At 37.4% G+C, this 22,751-nt stretch overlaps 1 protein-coding gene across 1 annotated transcript in view; it reads left to right on the top strand.

Moving 5' to 3' along the window:
• The first annotated feature begins 9,895 nt into the window (after positions 1-9,895).
• Positions 9,896-22,751, top strand: part of IL17RD (interleukin 17 receptor D) — a 39,554-nt gene continuing 26,698 nt past the window's right edge. Inside the window, exon 1 of the mRNA XM_008498996.2 lies at positions 9,896-10,031. Coding sequence (XP_008497218.2) covers positions 9,900-10,031 — 132 coding nt within the window. The 5' untranslated portion in view covers positions 9,896-9,899. The remainder of the gene's footprint in view (positions 10,032-22,751) is intronic.

Raw genomic sequence — 22,751 nt, 5'->3', positions numbered from 1 at the left:
AAACTATTGTCTATTTATTGCTGGAAACAAGGTTTCCAACAGCAACAGATTAGACTAATCTATACAGATTGATGCCTAAGAACCTTACTCTTTTATCTAGCAAATACCTAAATACACCTAATGTCTGCTATAATGGAACTTGTCTCAAGTGACGGAAGTCTGCTAAAGCAGTTGAAGAGAAGGAGTAGAATACTAGCAGAATAATAATAGCACCAGCTTTGGTATACAGCTCTCAATTAGCAAATGTTACCAGCAGGATGATTGCTGTAAGGTGCAAATCCTGTAACATTTAGTGCTCAGGAGCAAAAAGAGTTTAGCAGCATAATTGCACTATTTGCTTTATCTTGGTTTAACTTGTCCTTCACAAAGTAAATGCATCCACAAGTTAGAGGAGAACGTCTGACTTTAAATCCCTGTTGGTAAAAATAAGTATTAAATTGTGGCCATCACTTTCTCAAATACAGCTGATTTTTTTTTCCATCTTAATAAAAAAAAATATTAGTCTGGACTTTACAGGGTTTTCTGATTTTTGTCATTCCTGGCAGTATACAGTTTTCTAGGCTGCCTCTCTAATACATGTAATGAGCTGTGCTGTCTGTCTAGGCACAGCCAGTGCAGATAACAATAGTGGGTGAGACTGTATCAGCAGAGGTCACCATGCCTGCTGAAATCTGGTGCCCTTCCAGTTATGCATTCTTTGCCTTGCAGTGTTCCTGTGTATCTGCCCTTCAGAATCATGACCAGAGAAGTCTTTGTGGTTTTGGTTACTATTCTGACTTAAGCTTTGTAAGGCCACAATCTCCTTTGCTTCCAGGCATTGGTCCAGTGAGCATTTGACCCTGTGATATGCTGATAAATAGTCTAGGATGGTGTAAAAACTGTTCTAGCAAAAAACCTGGCTAGTTGTAAGACTTCTCACTCCTAACACTGGCAAGCTGTTATGTCAACATCTGACAACAGCTGCATTTTAAGCTAGAGTAAATTTTTTCTGATATTGACTGTAGTGGCACTTTAACAGTCAAGGAGTGCTCCCCTGAAGTGGCCCAGTGCCTGTGACCCCAATCAGGATGCTGGGATTCATGATTATATCCTTGAAATTGACATTTGTCTATTATTAAGTGTCTCTGTCTTAATTTTTTTTTTCTAACCACAAACTTCAGCAATGCCTAATTCTGTCCAATAACTACAAACTATGCTCATGGTTTAAATGCAGATTTGGCCTAATTTCTATCAAAGAACCAGTGGTTCCAAAATTCCATTTAATATTATTTGCAGCATATATAAAAGCATAGGTTGAAACTCTCTCACAGTTTTCCTGGTATATGTGGGTAGATTTCATTTTTCTAGTTTTTCAAAGTTTTGTTTTGAAAATACTTCTAAAGCCACAAAACTCGGTATTTTTACAGTTATATGTGAGAAGATTAACTCTGTGTTCATAATGTTAGTTAAAAGAAAATATGCTTTCAAAAACCATCCAGCATTTATGTGACTGGATTTAACAAAAGACTTGCACAAAAGTAGCATAAAATATTTTGTGAACACCTTCAGTTTACCTAACATGGAATTAATCTAATTTTAAACAGTTGAGATTAACTAACTCCCAGGGTTAACAAGTAATCATAAAATCTATTTTTTTTTTAGAAACTGTTTGTAAAATAACTTTAGAAACTGTTTTACCTTGTTTTAGTTTCTTGGATTTGCTTAGTTTCCCTTTCAGTTGTTAGGTTGATATTCTTCGTTCCTTCATTTTTCAGGGACTTATTAATGCATAATTAGATGGGAAATACGTGGTATTTTATTTTCAAAAATACTTCTGAACAGTGGTGATTGATCTAAATTGGTATTCCCTTGTAATTGATTCATCTTAACTCAAAATCACTTTGTTACTTTTACAAGAACTGTTTAAAGTTAATCTCATTTTTATTTGATAATCGACCAATAAAGAGACAAAGTAGTGATGATCATTATGCGAGGGGGAGCTGGGGCTGTTCAGCATCTTGTGGTGAGGCAGGGGGGGAAGAAGTTCCCATCTGATTGCATTACCAAGGAAGTTCATGAGGTCATGGTGGGCAGAGAGGATTACTGGTGAGAGAGCAGAATCTAAAGCTGTTAAAGAGCCATCAGTTCTAGATTCCTTTCTGGGGGAATAGTTCCTTTACTTGCGTGATATGAGGGGGAAGAGGTTAGACAGAAAATATAGCAGAGCACTCTTTCTGTTTTGGGTACCTGAAGCTGGCATTGCATGGGTCAGCAGTATTTTCTTAGAACAAATGAAGAGGACCTCAAAGTGTGAGCTACTATGTCAGTATGGCACAATATTAGCATTGCAGTTTTGCTGTCTTGGATTGACTAGCAAATAGAAAACTAATCATATATTTGCTGAGCTTAGGAGAAGCAATAAATTTAATTTCTTCTCTGTTTGCAGTATGCTGTTATTAGCAATGAGTAAGAATGATCAAAAGTGCTTAGAGAAATACAGGCTTTGGTGTAGTTGTGGTATAATCGCTGGTGACTTTCACACCACCCAGTATGTTTCATATTTGATCATAACATTGTGTTCCAGTGCTGGTATTACAGTGATAGAACAAGTGGTGCATTGCCTGTGCCTTAAGCAAATGGGATTGAGTTTTTACAAGCGATGTCATGTTAAGGAAAGTCAGAAGACAGCAGGTCAAATATTCTGCATTAAAGACTGTTGGCAATATATTAATTGCATCTTAGCTTTTCCATATTAAATCAGACATTTAAAATAATTTTGAAACAGTGAGAATTTGTTTCTGAAATGCCTACGAAAATACTGGGCTGCTTTTGCCCTCTTGTGGCTAGATTTTACAATGACAATCCTACGCATCAAATTAATTCTGGATAAAGTCTGAAGTCCTAAATGAGGCTGTGGGTAGACAGAATGCCAGCAAGTGACTGCCGATTTTACTTGTTGCAAGAACTTTGTGACCAAATTTATATTGTGCTGGCATACAGATGCTTAATGTTGGGCCTGATTGTCAAAAATTCTGAGCAGTCAATATGGAACTGAACTTAGTGAAAATTGGTGTGTGCTTGCTATTATTGGTAGTCCAAATATCTATTAATAATTAGCTGTTGTCTTTAAAAAAAATCAGTTTTGGACAGCCAAGCTTTTACAATCTTGCCTCTAAATTAATTTAGGTTGCTTTCATCATTATGTGTTTGTAAGACTGCTCAACAGACAATTTAGTGTAGCAGAATCTGTTTACGTTTCAGAAAGCACTTGAGTTGCCATTAGTTTTTTAAAAGCATCCCTTGTGGTGTGAAACTTAGAATTGCTTCTGATGCACTATCTGCTAATATTATTCTTCTGTGACAATAAAGATAATGTTGGCAGTGCAAAGGTTTGCCATTCAGCCACTACCAGCAGACTTTTCATTTATCATTCTTTATCACCTTCGAAGGTTAAGAAGTTGCTTTGTGATTTTTAAATACTGTGTATTTCCTAGCAGTTTGTCTTGCATTTCAAAGTGTTCAATAAGGGTACAGTATTAAAAAATGTGATGGTATCCACCACGATTTCTTTTGTTATTCTAATATTTTTAACTTAATATATAGTCATTTGGATATGAGGCATACAAGAAAATTAAATTCTCTAACTTGAGAGATGGAACAGCTTTTTATTCTGTGCTACAGGATGTGGCTATCTGACAATATAATTGCAAATTGCTGTAATTCATTCAGACAGAGAAAGGAAGTTAGAGCTAAGTTGAGGAAACATTGCTAACTTGAGGAAAGCATTCTAATGAGGCATCAGAATTACCCTCAGAATGCTGTTGGCTATGAGTAAATATTTTTGAGAAACAGAAGTAAATTAAGTAGAAAACCTCCTTTTCCTGTACACAATTGATTGGTTTTTTTTTTTTAATGAGGAAACTGAACCACTCTTTCCCATCTTCCCTCTAAACGTATGGTCCTGGGCAATCAATTTTATCACAGACTGCAGTTTAGTAGGAGTACTGTTTTCAGTGATTGTTACTATTACTGTCTAATTAAAAACAAATTATAATTATCCATTGCAATTTATATTAACATGCATTATCTTCTTATGTAAGTATTAACAAATATTGTTCATTGTGTTTGATCAGTCTAATATTATCTGCATATTTATTTTACTCTTACAGAAAATAAGTGGCTAACTCAATCCTGATTCTTGATGGCTCTGAATTTTTTATTTAAAGGAATTTACCAGACTTTAGATAACAGGAACCTTGAGTTTTTTTGCAAGGTAGGGCTGCCAGAAACAATTGTTATTCCTAACAAGGACATTCTTTTTTTTTTTTTGCTTCTTGTTTTAGCCCCAGTCTTACAGAAATTCTGTAAATACTTTGTAAATCTGCTATAAAATGTTTTAAAATTATTCCCTGTTTTATGTATCCATCACATACATAAACAAAGATTGCAATTTCCATATGCTTCCAGTCTTTGTATTCTCTTTTGTGTATTTCCCTTAGTGAGAGTAGAATGAGGTGCTAGTGACAAAGTGTTTTTCAATCTTCTTCCATAATGGTTACACAATAGTAAGATTTTTTAAAAATTCTTCTGGCTATGTTCCTGTTGTTCAGTATCTGTTACTAGTTTCTCTGTGCATTTTAATAACAAAAATCTTCAAAACATTTTCTTTACCCTTAATTACCCTTAGCTTTTGGCATCAAAAAACAGATGATGTCATCCTGAAGTGCTTGAGCAAATAGCTTTCCCTCAGTTAAATGGGAAAGGGTTTAAGACAGGTTATGCTCAGTGAGAGATCCCTTGGTGTGCTAGGATTAATTTTGCAGACAGTTTCAACAGGATGCTGTTGAATTTCAGAATAGACTGCTAAATCAGGTTAGGGTTGTCCTCCCTTGCTGTATTTTCCTCCAGAAGGAAAATGACAAGCTGTCTGGGTGCAAAGTATTGTGCTGTGTTAAGAAAGGGCTGAAATGTGAAGTAAAACTGAGGAACTCCAGTAAAAATGTTACTTACTAATATTTCTAGCATTTATTCAAACTGCATTGTGGGGATCTTGATTTGCATTTTTAATAGTTGATTGAGATCTATGTCTATATTGAAAAAAAAATAAAGATTAAAAAAAAGAATATTAAATGTTATTCAATTACTCCTAAAGAATAAACCATACATAACTTTGAGGATACAGTTGTTGGTTTGGAATGTTTCTAGTTCAACAGAATTTTTATTGAAAAATGACTCTTCCCTGCAAACTCTAATTTTCTGTGCATCACAAATCTCTAAAAGTGCAGTTTCATATTACACTAATCCAGTGTAATAGAAGACTGCTGCTGAAAGATGTGATGCTGCCCTGCTCTCCCAGTTCTCAGAAACAACATGTGGTCACAGAGTGAGTCAATTCAGCTTTTGGAGCAGGGAGGAGTGCATTTGGTGGCACTTCAGTAAGTTGAATCATCTCAGAGCAGAGCTGTCTGTTCCTTAATTATATTCACATGAATAAACAGCTGCAAAACTTAGAGAAACACAAAGTGTTGACTTTTGACTGCAACCATTCTCTGCCAGCAGAAGAAATTGGCCTGTGTATAATACAGATAACTGCGAGGTCTGGGGAGTGGCAACATTCTGTGAGGATTTGCGTCCATGAGTCACTGATAAATTGTTTATTTTGATGGTGTCAGGGGTAATTTTCATATAATGACTGGTTTGTTTCAGTCAGTTACTTTTCACCATAACTTACTCTTACATCTGATGCTAACTTGAGCCTTTAGGAATATAGGGCTGAAACTTCCTTGGTCATTAAGTGCAATTTCCTGCAGAAGACACATTAAGTCATCCAGAAAGGTCACAAGACCATTCACTCCCTACTCTCTGAACTCTTCAAGCCTAAAAACATCACCAAATACCTGAAGACAGATGAAATTTTTAAGAAAAAACACCTCAAACATGGCAAAGTAACATAATAAGTGAGCAGGAGATAAGTATTATTTTTAGGGAACTACAAGAGATTCTGTGAGGAGAATATTCAGCATTAAGGAATGGATACTCATTTTTCAAGACTTGTTGCAAAGCATTTGGATATAAAAGTTGGATCTGCCAGTGTCAAAGCAGAATTCATGCATCTAATTCCACTTTCAAGTCCCATCTGGACACAGCAGCAGCTACTCCAGAGTGCCAATAAATGTTTGGGCACAGCAGGAGGCAGCTGGCTGCCAGGAGAGCATGCTGTGCTCTTTGCCACTCACAAGATACAACATCCAGTAAGATGGAGTTATTTTGGAGGCTGGATCTGGGCTTCGTGGCCCACATTATTGTAAGCACCCACTGGTAATGTCTGGATGACCTTAGGAAGCGGAGTGTGTGTCTGTAGAAAGAAGCAAATTAAAACCAAAAACCACTACACCCAGGGGTCTTTTCCTGTCTTACTAGGGGGCAGAGTCTTTCCTGACTCCAAATCTAATTATTGGTTTAGCCTTGAGCATGTGTGCAAGACATAAAAGCAGGCATCTTTATGGCTCTGTGCTTGTTTCCCCATCTATAATAGGGGGGCTGGTAATACAGATTTTTCTTTCAGAATTCAGTGTTTTTGTGAACTTTTGGCATGTTTCACAAGGCCTAGTGATTTAAAAGTCACCCTCAACAAGATAAGTATTTATAACAATTGATTTGATTCAAATATCAATTATATTTTATGGCCTAGGATCAGTGTCTTATCAGTTGATAAATTTTTGCTTGAGCTTAGCCAGATCTTTCAACTATTTATTTTCATTCTTAAGGCTTGATACTGAAAGGTCTGTCTTCTTCCTTTTTATGCTAGGTGTTCGTTTCATAGGTAAACTCTTCCCATGTAAGTGGGGCACTCTAGTGTTAGTGGTTATTTTCCAAAGATCTGATTTTCTGCCTTCCTATATCTGCCAGATGAAGTTCCAGAAGACCCTCACACTGTGGGGTTTCTGTTCTTGAATCTCATATGTGCTTTTATAGAGTGAGATGATACTTTGTGTTTCCAGACCTGTAAGAGGTTTCTGAGATGCTGCAGATCTTTGAGCAGTAGTACTGTCTGCTTGGCTTTCTGTAGCTCATCCTCATTTTCTGACAGTAAATGGTGTTAATCTTTTACAGAATTCTGATACTGCAGTAGTCATGATTTTATGACTCGCCTGAATACTTTTGCAAGCATGAAGCATGATTTCTGGCCCAAAAGTGAGCTGTTTTCACAACTCCTTTTGCAGTCAAGGTCTGACACTCTTGGGAGAGATTTCAGTGCTAGAAATATAAAATATAGATGGAGCATACAACTAAGTCTAAGAAGGAAGCCTAAGAAGGAATTTTTGCAGAGTGATAGAACAATTTGGTAGGAAATTTTTAAGCGTATAATCAGAACTTATTGCATGAGGTATCATGTTTTTATAGGAACTGCAGTATTCTCACTGTCCCCTCCATCTGGAAACAGCTGCTCAGAAAGGAGAAGGAAAAAAAAAAAATGTTTTTCAGCTTTAAGCAAGAAGGTATAGTGGCAAGCAAAACCAGCTGTAGAATGCATGATACTGATACCCATAACTTTTGGATATTGTGCTTTATGCCATTTGGAAACAAGAGTCAGTTGTAAAAAGGACAAAAGAGCCTACAGAAAGGCAGGGTCCCCACAGCCACTTTTACCCTTACCTTAGCTAGCAGCATTTTGGAGAATCTAGCTAAAAATATTAACATCTGTAATTTGTTTCCTACCTCTCCTCTATCCTTTTCCACAAAATACTTTAGTGAACATTATCCTAAATGTGTACGAAACAATGAAATATTTCTGTATTGGGTCAGTTCAATCAAGGTACTAAGGTGGAAATGGTGGTGTTATGGAGATAATTTTTTTTTTCAGATGTGTCATTTTGTTATTAGCTTAAGCTGAACCAATGGGAAGGGAGCATCAGGACTGACTTTGTCAGACAGCATCTTTGCTGTTTGAAGTCTTAATAAATAAGAGAATATTGCCAACTGTCTGGGTACTGCTGGTGGTCCTCAGTCTGCTAAATAAAAAATATCACTTTTTTTGTTTGTTTATATTTCATCACCGTAGGCTAATGCATCAAATAAGACAAATTAGGCTAATTTTTCTCTTAGTTCTCACTTTAAAATTTAAGCCTCTCCAGTAGCCTGGATCTCAGTTAACTGAAAATGCAATATAGTTTTTGCCATAGCTTAGAAATCTGCTTGCAGGTCAGTGGAGATGTGTTCAGCAGGGAGTTGTTGCTTCTCAGAGGTGGTTTTGGGCAGCAGAGCAATCGTTGAACTGTAAATAAATTGTACATGTGTCGTCCTTTTTTTTAGCCATGCTGTTGTGTTGCATTATGTCCTTTATAATACTTTAAAACACATGCTAAACTTTAATTCTGCTCTGGAATACATGACTTCAAAAAACATACACAGTCAGTGAAATTCCACCCCACCTATAGAATTAGTGGTCTTAATATTCCCTTTTTCAGAATTAAAGTCTGCAGGTGAAATAGAGATGAAAAGTCAGCATCATTTGTTCTCAGAGCTTTAAAAAGGCCATGGCCTAATCTCTAGTTTCTGCTAATAGATGTTTTATGGCATTTCTGTTCAAGTCACAATGAAAGCCTCTGACCATCCTGAAGTGATGAAGCTATTTTCAGAGGTAGCTGGGAGTGCAATAATTGTGATTCAGCAACTTACAGAAGCAGTTTAAAAGAGTTTAAAATAGTGTTATTTTATTCTTTTTGCCAGAAGTCGCAAAGAATAGAAAAACTTGTAACAGCTGTAAACCCAGTACTAGTTTACAAGTTACTAACTAGTCATGTTTCCTCTCAACTGATTGACTTAGTGGTGTTTTTGCATACTGTTTTATTCCCAACAATAATACCTTTTATAATACTGATGGCTTTGTCAATTCCATTAAGGTTATGGCTTTGTCCAATATTAATCATGGCAACAGGATGTACTAAAATGAAAATTTAGAAAGATAATTGGAGTTAAGTAATCTGTAAAAGTGATGTATGATGAGGCCCTGAGCTTGATCTAAAATTGAAGTTAGAACCCCTTGGAGCAGACAGATTGAGTGACTCCCAGGTCCCTTCCAAGATAAATGGTATCTGTGATTCTGTGCTCCTGAGGAGCCTTGGTGCCTGTGTCTCTTACATAATTTGGATAATTTCAGAGGTGGGGTTTGAAAATGGTATAATTCATAGGTATATCAGAAGAGCTTCCATTTGAAATATGTTAGAAATGTGTATTATTTTCTATTAAAGAAAAAAATGTTTTGATCAAAGCATGTAATACCAAAATTAACTGTAGAGATTTGTATTGAAAAAGGTAAATACAATTTCTATTGCATTTTCTGCAACAGAAACGCTGTGATAAGCTGATCCCAGCTTGTCCTTCTCAGTATTTCATACATTACTCTCTAACTGTGTCAGACCTATGACTTTTCTGGCCTGTGGACCTGATCTTGCAAAGTACTTGGACTGTCTCTCTGTACTCTCACATTGTCCTGTTGGTGAAGAAGCACCCGTCCCTCCTTGCTTGCGGGAAAAGAAGCCAAAATCTATAGGTTACCGTGATCGAGCCCTACGATGTAGTAAAGGGATCAGCCATATGGTAGCGACCTGGGTGAAGAGTCTCGGGTCCGATGCGGTACCGGCTCAGTCAGGAGCAGGGCACAAACCCGCCGGTATCCCCGGGGCTCCTGGGGCAAGCAGCACTCGGGGATCAGGCGTCAGGAGCCAGTCCTGCTAATTGCCATTGTGACCATCTGCAGAGGCTGCCGAGGGGCAGAGCCGCCCCCCCGCCCGGGCCCGGCCGAGGAGGAGCCCCCCGGGCCGCCCCCGCCCCCGGGCCCGGTCGCGCATGCACAGAGCGGCGGCCCCTGCGCCCGGTGCCCGGGGCTGCTCCGAGCTGGGGCTGGCGAGCTGCTGACCATGGCACCGGGGCTGATCCTCGGCTCCTTCCTCGTCGCGTTCGTCGCCTGTTTCGGTGGTCTCCAGCTCGCTGGGGCCGCTGGAGGAGCCGGCGGCCGGAGGGGCTCGGCGGCCGATGCTTGCGGAGGAAGGGTGAGTAAAGCCAAGTGTTGGTCCCCCTGGCAGGTAGGGGCTGCTGGTGGAGTTGGGGTTTTTTTCATTTTGTGTTGGAGGGGATGGTGAAAGTTTTCTCGTCTGGGGTCTTGGGTGCTGTCCCATGGCCGTGTGAGCAGTACAGGTGGGGTGGGCACTTTCCCGGGGGTGCAAGGAGGGAGTGGGCTGCCACGGAGGGGAGAAACGTCGTCTGCAACTAATAAAGCCCCTCCAGGGCTCTGCATCTGCTGGTTAATTTGCGGCTGGGAGAGAGGGTGGTATTTCACGGGAAGGGATATTCATTGGTTTCTCGCCTGGGGGAAGAAAGCATCTCGTAACCAGCGAGTGTGAAGAAGTCGCTCAACAGGTCCTTACTACCAGCGCTCTCCCCTTCCCTCGTTCGATCTGCACTGGGAGGAGGATGAAAGCGATCACTTGGGCTTTGTTATTGTAATGGTTCGAGGCCCGTTTGGGGTCTTAAGCTCCAGGCCTGATCATTATACAGAGGATGTAGGAAATTTACAGGAGGGCAGGAGGGGGAAGCGGAGAGGAAGGTGATAAACATTTTGTTCCTGGGTTACTGGTCTTTGCCTTTTGTTCCTGTTTCTGGTGTGTTTTGCTGTGAGGCTTTTCTTGATTACCTTTCCTCTTTTTTCATATTTTTAAATAACTTTTGAGTTGTGTGGGTTTTTTCCCCCCGTTCTCCTGATGTCTAATTACAAATGTTGTTGAAGCGTGTCGATCCAGGAACACCGGAGGGAACATAACTGACTTTCATTGCTTTTCTTTTTTGTTAGACTGTCACTAAGGATTTTCTTGGTTTTAGATCAGATCCTTTGAGAGCGTTATTACAACACACAGTTCAGAAGATTGTAGGGCATAGTTTAGAACCCCGAAAGCATTAGGAAATGAGTAAAAGAAGAGTATGGAAAAACAAACTTCAAACCCTGATAGAGCTTCAGACAAATATCTTTGTGTTGGATGGAACTGTTGAAGGGTTAGGCTCCCCTAGTAGGTCTTTTTAACAGAGAATTAGGAATAAAATGTTTTGGCTCAGTATATCCTTTGTGTTTCACCAGACGTAGGCAGGATACTGCATGTTCCTAACAATCTGTGTATTTCTGTCAAGTTTTGCATCAGGTAGTAAGTAAACTTCCCTATTGAATGCACTTGATTAGTGCATTTTGACCTTTACAGAAATGTGCAGATGCAGTTTGAATTTGATTTTTTTTTTCTAACATAATTGTTATTGTGTATCTTAAATCTGAATGTACCACAATATAATTGTTTTAATGTAATTATTTTGATTGGCATTTAGGTCAGTGAAAATTACAGTCTTTCCAATTAGCACAAAACTCCTTTTGTCTTTATTGCTCACAATGAATGGAACATTTTAGCTTCTTAAATATTTGTACTATTTTTTGTTTTATTATGTTTTCAGCTTCAAGTTGAAACTTCCCTAGCTGATTTCTTAGATATCTTGTCTTGATTGTTTAGTTATGATTTCATGGTCAGGTTGTGTAATACTAATCTAGTTGATGATTGCCAACATAATCCAGCCAGGGCAGCATTTATTAGAGTAATGACTGGAGGATGGTACCCATTGTCTCAGTTATGTGGTATTTATCTTTGTCTGCATGTAAGTTTTGAGTAGACTTGACATGCTATTAAATGACTGATGGCTCCACTAACACATTGTCTGCTCTGGAGCAGGGTTGCCTTTGAAGTAGTACCCTATAGGAAGTAAAGAGACTATTTGCTCTATTAAAATTCCTTGGTATTTCCTCTGTTTAACCACAGGCCACTTCCCCTTTGCCACTCTAAACACTGCAGGGACACTGACTGATTGAAAAGACAAGCCCTGAAGTAATTGTAACCTATTCAAATAGATATTCTTATTGGGGGTTATTTATAAGTAGTGTCTAATTAATGTATGTTAAGAGCATAAATAACTCTTAATATTCTATATAGAGAAAGTAAAGATCTCTAGTATGCATTAAATGAAGCAGAAGTGATACTCAATGGCATAAATAAACAAGGAAAAAATCAGTTAAATTTTAATAGTTGTTTAGGGAGAAATAAAATGTAGATAGCTGTGTGTTTGTACATACATGTGTTGGGTATTTTCCTCTGCTAAAGCTGTGAACATGGGGTACACTTCCCACCCCTGATGCATCTTTTTTATTGTTTGAGTGTTGCTTCTGAAATGTGTTCCATCCTGGTACATTTATACAAGTAATGCTCATCTTCCTTTCATGCTACAGAATGCAGTTTTACGTTTCCTTAGTATTTTGTGACATTGATGAGTTTTCGTTCTTAATAGCTAATGTTTTTTAGACTAAAGTCTTTTAATGTGATTTAATTTTATTTTTTTTTTTACAACTTCCATTGCAAAATAAATGCCTGCATTAATCAACTTCTCTAGCAATACTTTGGCATTTGTATTGTAAGCTCAAGATATGTCTGCAGCAGGAAATCAGTTAATATCCGGATAAATAACTTATCACTACTCTTGCTAAGAACTATCAGTGATTTCAGTGCATCCAGGATTTTGAGAATTTGGATTGACTTTGCTAAATCTAGGCTCTCTTTCATTGATGTGTAACAGGAATTTTAATGTATTCCTACACTTACTGTTATTTCAGGTTAAGGTAGAACATTTGCTTCAAGGAGAGTAGTATTACAAAGTAGCTTCCCATATGGATGTGTTACTACATCATATGCATGCCTTTATCCAGAAAAAATAAATCAGGGAGGGGCCTCTTTTAATCTAGAATGAGTATATCCACATGGGGACCTATTCTGGAAAAGCAGTCAGTGAATTTTTTTCAGTGAATAAATAAGCCATGAGGTGTATGGAAAAGATGGACTTGGTCTCTGATGTTGATTTGAGTAGATGGCACATTCATTTGTTCAGTGTTAAACACATGAGCAACTTTACTTGTTTTGTAGATTCTATCAGGGCTACAAACATGAATAACTTTTTCCTATGTTTAATTCCTCTGAAGTTCTTGACACAAAACTGTGTGCAGTATAAACCTTGAATCTAATGAGATTGGGGGAGAAAAAATAATGCATCATTTTAGCAAACCTCTTGTGTTTTGGGTTTTTCTTTTTTTTCCTCTTGTTAATAGAGTTGCACTGTCCTTTGCTCTGCTAAACAAAGCTTAACAGACATACTAAGGGGTCTCTGTTTCCGTGCATTCTCCCCTGAAACCCTCCCTGTGCCATACTTCTATACTCTTTATTTGAGGAACTTTCTATTTCCTTTTCTCTTTCATGGCAGGGACTGAAGATCCTCATTTCCTACTGTTCCACTATAGGGAGCTCTGCCTTTCTCATTATTCTTTAGGTTCATGCTGCTATGTCTCTACATTTCTCTCCTGAAACATCTGTCCCAACACACACTCATTCTTCTTTACAGGACTTTTCTGAACGTAGGGCTAGGACATACTGAAATAATTTTCTCAACTAAATACATGTTTGGGGAACTTTAGGCAGAAGAATACCTTGTAAAATGGTAAAAACAATTTATTGAAGTTTAAATTCTTCCCTTTATTTCTTACTCCTTTTATACAATTAAAAAAATAATTAGATTCTCTTCTACAGAATATTTTAAAATTTTTAAAATTATTGGCCATAAGGCAGACCTGAAATGAAGCATGGTGGAAGGTGTTAATGCTTGCTGTCAGGGGGTTCTTTAATGTATGGACAGTTCCAGAATTGGTGGAAAGTTCTGTGGACCATATGCCAGCAGTTCAGTATCCTCCATTTTTTCTGAATTTTTGTAATGGAGAGATATCTTTCTCCATTGTCACAAAGAACCATGTAATGGTATTTTAGGATTTATTAGATGTGTCATTTAAATCTTAGTGCAGTTCTCTGATTAGATTTATCTTTCAAGTTTAATTTATTAAGTTGTTTATTACTGTTTATTGTTGTTGTTTATTGTTGTTTTTGAAACTCTGTTAAGTTTATTAACAGAGAATGTGAACCCATTTTTACTCTACCAACAAAAAGTGTCAGTGACAGTGGGTCCACGTAAAATAATATAAAAATGCACAAAATAGCTTTAGTAAGTTAATGTTTCAATAAGTAGATGAAAGTTTCTTCTGAAACTATGAGGTATATGGTTTAAATGCTGAGTTTTCAGAATGAACATTCAAACACAACCTCAAGAACAAAATTATGGAAACATAAGCCTGCTTACATGCTTGCAACTAGCTCTATGTACTAACACAAACCATGTATCTCCTTGTATGCTGGTGTGAAATGGGAAATTGGAGAATGATGCTGATTCATTAGCTGTTGACCTAACAGGATTTCTGCTACTGAAGTCTCTTAGGACTGCTACAGATCTGGTTAATTTCCTCTCTAGATCAAATCCCTTTAGTTTAGGTGTCAAACTCCATTCCTTGCCATACTTCCTCCCAAAATAGGCTTTTGAGTAAGCAGAAGTGTAGTAACTGCTTTATTAGACTCATTACTTTAAAATCTTGAGATGCTATTTAAGCAGGAGTTCTGCTTTACTAGTTGAATACTTTATTGTCTGCTGCTGAAAAGATGTTAAGCAGTCATGATTAGATCATACCAGCTTTCCTTTACTTAATTAATTGGTAACGTTACTATAACATGGATGTTACTTAATTAAAAGTGCAACATTTAAAGGGTGTTTAATAAGAACCAGATGTCTTTTCCAACAGATCATTCTAAAGATGATGAAACAAGGCTTTGATGTGAACCTGCCTGCTTAATTCTGCTCAAAGGCTGAATTTTACCCACATCTTCAGTATGGTTTTTACAAGTAAACAAGATAAGAGGAGTATGAAGTATTACTGGGAAATTATTAAGCTTGAATAACATTTTTAGTTTTTAAAAAGTGAAGTATTTTGTATTTTTTAAGTATACTGTTTTGTTTTTATGTATACTGCTATCAGTTTAATGAAGTGTATTTGAAATATTTTTTTTTGAAACTTTAGGTTAATGCTGGTGTTTCTGTACCATTTGTCATTTTTATATATATAATGAGCATTATGCATAAATACATCACACCTAGAAAAACACAAAATTTGTATCAATTATATGGATGTTTATTTGTTATGTCCTTATTTTATGAATGTGCAAACTACAATAAATTAAAATAAGGAACTGTGGCTAGATCAGTAAATATGAAGAAATTAAGTTTAAGTTGTATTTTAACACACATAAACATTTCACATAATAAATTGTACTTTCAAGATTGTAGCTAAGACATAGTTCCTGGATTTATAAAGAATTTGTGAGTTTATAAAGGTTTGTAAAGCATCAGTGCATGTTTCAGGATACATTGTGTTCTTTGGAATTCTGTCTGACTTGAATGCAGTCACAGTGTTATATCACTATCTGCTTTGTAGAATTGTTCCAGACGTTCTGGTTTTTTATTCCTTGTGTTGATAATGGTGCAAAAGCCTCATGAGTTTGCCATGAGACTGCTTCTTGGTATCTTGTTGATGGATTATTCAGGTAGTAAGGGGATAGTAAAATGAAGCTAATCCTGTGGCTAAGAAGTGCCTGCATCATCTTTTGGTATCCTTTCCAGTAGTCACCCACCTTTTTCCTCATCTCTTGATGTTGATAAGGATTTTTCACACGTTTGAAACTCAGAGTGCTTTGTTAGATTCCAGTGAAAGACACACACTTATGTGGCTGTTTCTGTACCTTTTAAGCCCTCTCCATTCCTTGGTAGGCTTTTTAGACAGAAGGCAATGAATGTCTTCAAACAGATGGATAGATTCCTTCTATTAGCTTAGAAAAGTAGGTGTCTTCTGCCAGAGCTATCCAGTACATTAAACTCCTGTGTTCCTACTTCAACAAGAGTTAAATAATCCACTACTGACCCTAAACGTGTTCCTTAATCCATAATGACCAGGTCAAAAGCCTTAAGTGTGAAATGTTTTTCTTAGTATTAGCAATAATGAGGACTGAAGTAGTGGCTAGGAAAACCTTTTAAATAGGTTTATGTAGAGATTAAATATATACTCCGAACAACCTTAATATTTTATCAACCTGCAGGTGAGCTGGTGCAGAATGTAGGGAGTAGGTAGGGTGGTACACTCTACATCTCAATAACCATCAAGATCTTTTAGGAGGGGGACGATGCACTTTTAGGGCAGGTAGAAAGGAAAAAGCTGATAGCTCACCTGCTGCATGAAAAACACTGGTGCTGGCTGGAGGGCAAGGGAGCTGCATTTGCAATGAAGCGTCAACATATATCATGATTGGATATTGAACATAGAGAATATATGTCATAACAATCTGTTAAGAGGGAATCTTACTTAAGTTTAAAGCTGTAGGTATATGAACATACTTTATTGTTCTTACTCGTACAGATCTGGTCTTTGGCAATGCAGTAAATCTGGCCTGGGGGCATGTAGTTCATGCTGCTTCTTCTGATGTGCCTAAATAAATGTGAGAGGTAGCTTTGTCCTAGGAGATTTCATGCTAGATCCATTATCTTGTATGTTCTTGCAGGTCTGAAAGCATAAACTCTGAAATGTATGTTCTGGTTAAATCAACAGAATTAGAGTTGTGTGTCCATGACTGATGTGAATCAAATTTGTACCAGTTGATCTGACAGTGGACAGAGGTGGCTGTGAAATGATGACCTTTGTGTTGACAGATGCATCTTCGTGTTGGCAGCACAGAGGCTGCAAGCCAGCAGTCTTGGCCCCTTCCTTTGAGGAATGCTGTACAGAGCATAATGCATCAGAGGAATGCCAGGGGCAATGTCTTCAAGAGAAGTCTTGTTGAAATACATTCTTCTGTTTTCTGTAACCTTTGTATTCTGTTGAGCTAACGTTGAAAGTACAAGCTGCTTCTGTGCTGGAGCCCAGGGCTTACAGAAACTATAAGGAACAAATGAGGAGCATGCAGAGTTCAAAGGGCTCCAACTAAATGTGTGTGTTAGGTTGGATGTTGCCATACACGGTGGGTATTACACTAACAGCTAAACAACACCAAAGTCTTGAGGCTGCTGTGTGGAGGAGACCATAGGCATGCAGCTCTGTGTGTTCTGTGCTTGGGAATATTTGATTTCTGTTGATCTACCTGTATGATTCTCTGGCCTCCCAAAATTGCCTGTAATAACCCGTTCTATACCTGCTGTAATATGACAATGCTGGATTTTCCTCACGGTTGGTGGGCAGGCTTGGATTTTAATTTCTGACCTTCCTTATGTTCTTCACTCTTATATCAGTGGGAGGGACTAGATTTTTCTGATCTTGCTTCTGACTACATTCAAATCCAACCAAGCAATCAGTGACTTCTCTGACTTTTTTTGTATGCTGCTGTGGGAAAATTCCTGGTTGGCTGGCTATGAATTAATGAAAATCCTTAGAATGCTTCACTAATGATAGCTCCTGTGGCTTTAAAAATGCTATTCCCTTTTTTAATTTGAGGGAGGTCACAGGGGTTTACAGAAACTAAGAAAAGAAAACTTAACATCTGGTTGTGCTCTGTTGATGACTGCTTTTGTGTGAAGAAAAGTTATGGCATCTCCTTGGCTTCAAATGCATTCAAGGTGATCCTTTCTAAGAACTCTTTGCAAGAATAGTTTTTACTCAGACTGTGTTTTCTAATTAATTTTGCTTTGTATTTTCAGATGGAGGATTTTAGTTCTCCACAGGAATCCCAAGCTTGTAATATGGTCACTTAGAATACTCACTACCTTTATAAAAGAAATTTACTTTATAAAAGAAACTTACTTTCCTGAGTTTAGTATTTATAACATAAAGGACACCTATGCATCTTTCTAATATTTTCGTTTAAAGTTGTAGAAATCCAAGATCAAAACAGGCTGTTGGGTTTGATTCTGAGGTTCAGGAAAACAAGTTTGGTGGTTTTTTTTGTGGCTGCATATTTATAATGAAGTTTGGATTTATCTCTTTGTATGTGAAGTTCCAAAGAGTAATCTGACTTTTTGAAGTATTCTTTTTGTAATTTTAATTTCACAGACTAAAAGATATTTGTTTTTAATACTGTGGCTTAAAATATGTGTAAATTTAGTCTAGCTGGTAGGAAGGCAAAATATGAGAATGTTTAAGTTCAAATAGTAAATCTTTTAAACTGTTAAAACTAGAAGCTATCAACTGCTCAGTTAAACATGTGTATTCCAGGTGTGACTGGCCTGGGATTGGAATCTATACAAAAATACAACTTCAGAGACTCTTGGTAGTCACACTGTTTTTTTCTTTTTATACAATGTTTTAAGCAAACTATACACAAAGCTGTCTTTGTCATCTGCTTGTGGAAACAACACCCCAATCTGTTTTCCTTTTAAGGGTTTGAGCAGTTTTGTTTCTGTTGTTTGTTGCACATTTTTTGCTTGTTTGTGTTGTCTAAAGAACCAAAACCCTACCTGTTAAAATCAGTGACAAAACTTTGACTTCTGTCTTGATGACATTTTGCCTTTTACACCTCAAGTGGCTCCGTGCTGACTGCTTTGCACACTTGGCAAACAAGGCTCTTACCTGCCTGTGTCTTTGTGTGCATGGGAATATCACTGAGCTCGGACACAAGTGCAGGAGGCAGTTCCCTCTCAGGGTAATGTCTCCCATGGAGAGCTCCTGGGTGCATCTTCTGAGCACAGGGCAGTGCTGCAGGCAGCCGGGCTCAAGGAGCCAAGGAGCTGAGGACCAGAAACGTGTTGGCTGTGTTAGTGGAGGGAAATTGTCTGTGGGTTTGTGGCACACCCAAAGCAGAGCAGTTTGCTAGCACGGCAGTTTCTGATGCTTCAGTGGGAATTGGGGTCTTCGGTCTCAGTGCTGGGGGTAGACGTGTGCTGGGACAACCCATACTGAGTGTTGTTGAAGAGCAGGTGGTGCATTGTAAAGTTACATCTTAGTTTATCGCATAGTAGTAACTTCCTTTACAAACAGGCCTTTGGGAATAGATTATTTTATTTATTTATTATGTACAAGAGTAACCGTGTGTACAGCTGTCCAGACAATGTAGAATTCCATCCCTTTCCCCTGTCTGAGCTATTCAGATGCCAGTCTGTATCTTGTCTCAAAGCACCTGTAAAACTGGTGTGCACTGTTCTACGTTTCTCTGGTTTCTGTAGGGATCAATGTTACCTCCCTGTCTGGACTTGCCCCTAATCATAGGCAGTAGTAACAAAATGAGGATGGAAGTTGGAACTGGGAAGTTGTGCAATTCACTCTGAGCATAAAGACAGCTCTGTCTGGATGGGCTTTAAATACGATGAGGGAAAAGGGTGTTGCTGAACTGCAAACCCTTTTAGCAAAGTTTTCAAGCTTGTGCTGGGCTTCCCCTTGAAGTCTTAGAGATAGGGGTTATAAATGGGTGATTTAAGCTTTACCCTGTGAGTGTGAGCAGATCCTTAGAGGCTTGAAGAGGGTTTCTGAAAAAGAATGGAGTGCCCTAATTCCTATTAACTTTCAATGGGATTTGTTCTCTTTTGTGGCTCAGGGTGTAGTTACATTTTATATTGACTCAGCAGCAGAGCTGGTTAGTGGAATTTTCACTCCCATCTACTTCCTCCCACTTTGGTGTTGCTGTTTGCTCTTCCTTCCCCACCTGCTTTAATAATGCACCTGTTAGCAAGCCACATTGTAAATCAAATTATTCTGACAGTTTGACTTGAAAGTATAAGTATCCTTATTCTTTCCCTTTCTGGTGTTGGTTTTTTTGGGGTTTTTGGATGGGTTTTTTTTCCTTTCTTTTCACACCTGGAATTATTTCAATGACATGGATAAAGAGAGGTTCCCCATGCAATTATGTTAAGTGTATGTTCAGAAGCAATGAACTATAGCATGAAGGAAGATCCAGGCACTGGACAGAGGAGCCAGGAAATCCCTGAATTAATTTTGTGATTAAGTCAGTGTTCCATATAACTATTCAGATACTTTTAAAATTCCACTCTTGATGTGTGTAATGTAGATAAATTTTAAAAGTATTTAATAAAAAAAGTTTGGGGTTAGTATACTGAGCATATACAAAACTCTAAAGCCTAAATTATGAAAGATTTTTAATTTGAACATTTTTAATAGTTAATTTTTCACAAGCAAGAAGATGATAAGGTTTCAGAAATCACTGTTGAAATACAGCCAGCTCTGTGGTGGAATACAGCAGTTGCTTAAGAGAGCACTGTAATGCTATCCAACCCTTCCTGCCAGGAAATGAAGAGCAGTGTATTCATTTGTAACCCGAGGGGGAGACTTCACTATACAGCCTATAGCTTGTGAATGGAATTTGGGCAGATTACCACTAAAATTACAGAATGTCCCACTAGGTTTTGTGTAACTCCTTCTGTTTCTTGCTTTGCTCTCAGCATCTCTTATTAGTACAGCATTTATCAGCAAGTTTGTGTAGTTAGCTACAGAGCACAGTTAAGGATTGTTCCCCATTATAAAATAATTGATTTTATTTAGTGCATCAGAATTTTATCTGAGTCCTCCCGATACTGCTGCACAAGGCATATGTTGACAGCCTCAAAAGAAGAAAGGGACAGATATACAGCTGGATGCTTTTGTTATTATAACATATCTAATGTTTTGTTTATTCTTTTGTATAATACTTCTTATTTACCTAAACTACTTTTCAAATGAATAGCAATATGATGTATTCCAGAATAGTTGCAGTTCAGTTGTTTTTTTCAACAAAAGATGTTCATGGTGTTTAATAATTATCTTTACCTTAGTTTAGCTTCTGACAGGAGAAGCAGGTTAACCACAGAAAAAGTAAGAATCAAAAAGACAAAACAAACACCTAACTCAGCCTGACCTGTAGCAGGTGAAAAGTTGTTATTCCGTGCTCCTTCAGAATATCAATGGAAACAAAACCTTTATCTTTTATTCATTAGTTGTGAATAATGCAAGTTGGGATAGCTCAGGTTTCTCCATATAGTTGCATTTGTAAGAGTAATTCACTAATCACGCCTTTCACTTCTGGAGTTCTCTTTCACTAAGGACCAGCAGCCGTGAAATGTCATGCAGAGGTTTGGAAATGGGGCATTACACTCACTGTAGAATGAGCTGCAGGGGCAGAACTTCATTTTTATGACATTCTGTCTGAAAATGTAGGAGTTAAAACCACAAATTAAACAACAGATGAATGCCCAGTATCGTCCAGCAATGCTGGTAGCCATGGCTGGCTATTGCTGAGTGTAGTTACGTTACATTTGGTTTATGTGTCTTAGTTATTGTTTATTATATTCCATTAAATGACAGAAGTTAGCAATATGTAAAATTCAGTAGTTTATTTGAATGCTCCTATGTGAAAAGTTGATACATAGTTATAGGTATGTTCTCCCCCCCTACTCCTCCCAATAGTCAGGTTTTGTTGCAACAGAGAAGATAATTGTTTCCATGTTTGTATTTTACAATTATGTAGTTTTCCTGTTGTAAGTTATCATTTATATGGGAAGGGAAACTTGCTGCTCTTTGGATCTACTCCATTTACTCCAATAACATAATTTTATTTTAATAGAGATGAAGGTTTAAACCGAAAGGGTTTATATTCTATATTGTATTTATCTTCCTGCTCAGTTTTTAGGAATAGCTATATATATATTAAGTTTAACTCTGATAAAAGGAAGTAAAGTAAAAGTTTACAGGCTCAATCTAACTTTTAATCTGTATTTTTAAATGCTTAAGCTCTTAAAACTTGTGTGGCAGTTCTGATTTCTTAGATGAGCTGATGGCTAGAAGGAAACTTGTTGACTTTCTGTATAGAGACATTTTTGTTAGAAGTGTTTCATACAGAAAAAGGATCAGTTAGTGTGTGTCTCTAAAAATAAGAGGTTAAAAATAATTCAAATGCTTTTTCAAGAGCATTTTTAAATTAAGAACTTTTTTTTTTTTTAAATAATTTGATCAAAGTCGTGTAACCTGTGGTTCTGTTTTTGTTACACATGCTGATGGTCTGTGGATAACATTACATTTTTTCAGCATGAAACTGAACACTTCAAATCCCTAAAGCCGTTTCAAATTTATGGTTAATAAAAGAATTTATTGTACTGGATGTCATCTGTTATATCACTCTGGGAGCAGAAACTGGCAGTGAGTGGACAGGAAATACTTCCATTTCAAATCACTTCAGTCTTATGGTCTGGGGTGAAAGTGTCTGATTTCAGAAAAATCACTGAATATCAATGGAAAAAAAGTGTTTTATTTTAGAAGGGATTAATATGTTTCAAATATGTCTTTTCACTTTATAGTGTTTTATGTAGAGGTAGTACGTGCATTAGTAATGTCTCATACTTTCTGGATTTCAGTATTAATTCCTAAACTTTTGAGGTAGAAGGAATAGTACTAATGTATTGTCAACTAAACATCTATAGATGCTAAGTGAACAGCAGTTTGATGAGTTACTGTATGGTGGCCATGCTGCTTCAAAGTCTCAGACCTTTGTATTTTTAAATGGTTGATTTTTTAAGAGTGTGAACTGCTATGTGCTGAATAGGTTTATCCAGCTCAATGTATTTTTTCAAATTGTCTCCTTTTCAAATGTATTATAAAGTGTGAGCTCAATGGATTATAGCTTTATTAATGGAAACTTAAAGCAGATTCAAGTTTCTGCATATTTTTCAGGTGCTAGTATTTGAATGTCTCTATTTTAAAATACTTAAAACATTTCACATGGATATGTTTGTCTAGGGGACATGATAGCTAGGAGGAAGGTTTTACGTGTTTATCTTCAGCATGAATAAACATCCTGAAA

Source organism: Calypte anna, chromosome 12, assembly GCF_003957555.1.
Source record: "Calypte anna isolate BGI_N300 chromosome 12, bCalAnn1_v1.p, whole genome shotgun sequence".
Classification (NCBI taxonomy): Eukaryota; Metazoa; Chordata; class Aves; order Apodiformes; family Trochilidae; genus Calypte; species Calypte anna.
This window is presented reverse-complemented; position numbering and strand designations above follow the sequence as displayed.